The sequence below is a fragment of the Pyxicephalus adspersus genome, chromosome Z (genome assembly GCF_032062135.1).
Source record: "Pyxicephalus adspersus chromosome Z, UCB_Pads_2.0, whole genome shotgun sequence".
Lineage (NCBI taxonomy): Eukaryota > Metazoa > Chordata > Amphibia > Anura > Pyxicephalidae > Pyxicephalus > Pyxicephalus adspersus.
The window spans coordinates 9366225-9370180 of record NC_092871.1 but is presented as its reverse complement, the minus strand read 5'-3'; the positions used below and the strand labels follow the sequence as shown (position 1 = coordinate 9370180).

Here is a 3956-nt window from a genome sequence, read left to right as displayed (position 1 = left end):
ACACAACATTCACCCATTTAGCCCCTCCCTGTATTAATATATTTACAAAGTTTTCCAACTCTATGTTGGCCAAATGCTATAATATGCAAACACTTCAATGCATTTCAAAATTACAATAACAAAGCAACCCTTGTCTTGGATTGGTTCCCGCAAGTCACCTGATCGCGCTTTCTGTCGGGGATTCTGGGAGATGTAGTCCCGCTCCCCGCCTGGTTATATGGAATAACCGAGCTCTCAAACTACTCCCAGGGTTCATAGCGAAATAAACATCAGTCCCTCCGACTAACCTGGAGTGGCGGAGGATCACGTGACTGTGTGTTTGGAGGCAGCAGAAAGGTATGGCTTCATCTGCGCTATTATTGTGCGATAATGAATGTTATATTGCAGCCGGGCGGGTCATGTGACTCCTGTGCCCAGCCGGGGCTGGCAGCCATACACAGCATGGGCACAGCAGGGGCTCCATTGTTCTGTATGAAAAAGGGAGCATTGATGAGCAGAGCTGGGATCTGTCATGCCATGGCTGGCACTGGATGAGCTGCAATATCAAAACTTCTATAATTCCATGGCACAAAGTTTTTCAATTGTTCCTTTGCTGCAGAAGTGATCCTCTGATGCCATCACCCTGGACCAAGGATGGAATCTTAAATTGTATATTACCCCAAAAATATGATTTACTGCATCTAAAAATAAAGTAATAGTGTGATTGTTCCTAACAACACTGAGCGAGAATCCAATGTATTATCACTTAAATCAGATGAATTACTATTCTCTTAATGCCCATGAACCAAACGTAAAGCCCTGGTACTGTAAGGGTAAAATGCTGCTCCCAGCTTTGGGGTATCACACCTTTATTTGCCCCCGCTGGCTCGTCTTGTAACCCGCTCCAGGCTTGTTATTGCATGCACTGACTTGATCCCTACGATGCAGGGCCCGGGGTCCCACATTGTATTTGAGGACACCAACACCCATAGGAGGGGAATGAGCATGCTGTAATCTGGGGTAAAATAAGGAAATGCTGAACTGATCGTACCTAACCAATAAACTTAATTAAACCGTTGTCTGTATGAGAAACATATTTGTGGACTGGAAGCTTTGCACCCATAAATAAGAAAATAGAATATAGAAGAACCCCTCCCCCCCTGCCGCTCTCTCCACTCCTCCAATGACCTACTAATGACTTCCTCACTCATAACCTCATCACACGCATGGATACAAGACTTCTCTAGAGCTGCTCTAACTCTCTGGAATGGTTTTCCTCGTCCTATTCAGCTTGCTCCTACTTTCTGCTCATTTAACCCAACGCTTCAACCTCACCTACCCATCTACTTCTGTCTCCTAAACCCCTCGCTACTTCCCACCATTCCATATCCCCCTTCTATTGTGTGATACTTCCCTCACCTCTTAGATTGTAAGCTCTTCGGGGCAGGCTCCTCTCCTCCTCCTGTGTCACTGTGTGTATCTGTCTGTCCCCTATTTAATGTACAGCGCTGCGTATGTTATTGCCATTGCCAGCTATTAGGAATAGTAACATCATGGACAGCGCAGCTCTCAGTCAGTCCCCTTTTCACTGCCATTCACAGCTCTTAATTCCTGAAAGCTGTGACAAGGAAGTTGTGTCTGGGATTGCTACAAATGCAGGTGGGATTACTCCCATGATGACAGTTTCCTGCTCTCTCCAGCCACAAAACAAGAACTAAAGATGGCGGCACCCAGAAATGCAGGCGATGAAACTTGGGTGTACATTTTTGGATTTCATTATGTGACCTTTTTTTAGACTTTGTATTTCTCGTTGCTGATTCTTTGTGCTTTACAATGCGAGGCACCTGATGGTTGGTACGAGGGGCTGTCGGGGTGCTTCCTTTAAACATCACAGCACCCTGGCTCAGTATTTCTTTTAAGAATCCTGAGCTTTGATGTAAGCAGTGATTTGGCTATTGAGAGGAATATGTAGATATCAAAATTTCTTAATTGGTGGCTGTTCTCATTTAGTCAGCGGGGATATAGTAAGTAACCGCTTTGAGTGATGCTGAGCATCCATGATTTAAAGGACCAAAATCCAATGAATAAATGGGGCGGTACACTGACACCTATAAGCAGAGGGAAATTGCTGCAGTTTCTAATGCACATATTAAAAAACCCACAATGTTTGATAAAATTGAAGTATTAAATTTTCAATGGAAAATTTAAATTTTCAGAGGAGCCTGCGAAACTGAAGCCACCTTGATATTGGGGGCCACATGACCATGGCTTAGAATTTGAACTATTAAAAAAGACACTGATTAGTAGAGCTATTTAGGCTTGACTGTTCTATATCTTTATTTGCATAAACTGTTAATATATTTTAAAGAGTATCCAAAGCATTTGTTAACAATTTGAATGGATTGGTAATTGTCGGTGGAGATACTTTGAGCCAAGTATCTCCCAGTTGGTGATCACAGCACAAAGAGGTATTGTCGTTATTTTTTACCTTTTTGTCTACACAAAATCTCTACAGAACACACAAAGTTAATATAAAGCAAACCTTTTACAAAATGTGTAACCATCGGCCTATTTTATCTACAGGAATCCATAAGGCCGGACCCTCAGTTCTACAAAGCGCAGTGCACCAGGGGATGGTGAGTACACCGTATTTCTGGAATTTTTGGGAACAGCTCAGATAACTTGGAATCCGTAACCAAAACTATTTTATTTGTCATTCTTCCCTTTACTGCCTATTACGAATTTTGTAAGAATGTTTGTTTTATGACCTATCAATAGTTTAATATTTTCCTCCACCGTCTCGCGACCCTATTTTCCCCGCAGTGACATTTGTTTAGCTCCCCCTTGGGATATTGACATTTCTCATCCCAGCTGGCTTCAGGCCAATAAGTTCCAAAGAATGGTGAAATTTTCGAGAGTTATATAGGCACAAAATCTTGTCATTCAGCAACGACCGGCAGTGCCTAGGGATGAATGATGAGAATATCCCAGGAGGAATGATATTAAGCTATAAACCTAATACAAAGCCTGGAAACAGTCACATGGCTGGAGCTCAACCGAATGAATAATAATAAAATATTATAAAAAGGAAAAAAAAAATTTTTTTTGAACATTATCATGTTGCAGTTTATTTTGACACATTAATTCCTCTGGTGTCACTGTTTGGCTTTCTTTAAAGGAAATGTATATTATTTTTGTAGTTGTGTAATTCTTTTTCCTCTTGTAAAACTAAAAGCGTTTTAAAGATTTTTCATCCTGAAACGTACGTGATCACACATTAATCTCCATCCAGGTTGTTATAAGTCAGCTTTAACAATGTTATTCCATAATCCACAATGATCTGTAAAAGGTTTATTGTGACCAATCTTAGCAACTAATCCGATCAATGTGTGAACACTTACCTACATATTGTTTTTATTTCTCTGGTAGGATATAGGTGTTAAAGAATTTGGGAATGTCGGGGTGTACTTATCTGAGGAGGAATGGGGTTCCCTAGGTGAAGAACAGCAGAGGCTCTACAAAGATGTGATGATGGAGAATTATCAGGCTATGGGCTTTATTGGTAAGATGATATGTTCTATTAAGACTGGTGAGTTAATTTTTTTATGCAATAAATCGGGGTTCTTGCAGAAATGCTTTGGGTTCCTTCCAGAATTTGCACCCTCTGCCTTTCAGATAAACTCCCCCTGAAGCCTGTGACAGTTATGTGTATTGTATTTTCAGAGACACTAATATAAAGAGCAATCTTCTCAATGAGTACCAATGTAAGGATTATTCTTCCCCTTCACCACCAATGTAAGGATTATTCTTCCCCCTAACCACCAATGTAAGGAGCATTCTTCCCCCTGACCACCAATGTAAGGAGCATTCTTCCCCCTGACCACCAATGTAAGGAGCATTCTTCCCCCTGACCACCAATGTAAGGAGCATTCTTCCCCCAGACTACCAATGTAAGGAGCATTCTTCCCCCTGACCAC

At 41.5% G+C, this 3956-nt stretch overlaps 1 protein-coding gene across 1 annotated transcript in view; it reads left to right on the top strand.

The window, feature by feature from the left end:
• Positions 1 to 251: 251 nt before the first annotated feature.
• Positions 252 to 3956, top strand: part of LOC140343007 (uncharacterized) — a 12211-nt gene continuing 8506 nt past the window's right edge. The window contains exons 1-3 of the mRNA XM_072429437.1: positions 252 to 336; positions 2563 to 2615; positions 3409 to 3541. Coding sequence (XP_072285538.1) covers positions 2613 to 2615; positions 3409 to 3541 — 136 coding nt within the window. The 5' untranslated portion in view covers positions 252 to 336; positions 2563 to 2612. The remainder of the gene's footprint in view (positions 337 to 2562; positions 2616 to 3408; positions 3542 to 3956) is intronic.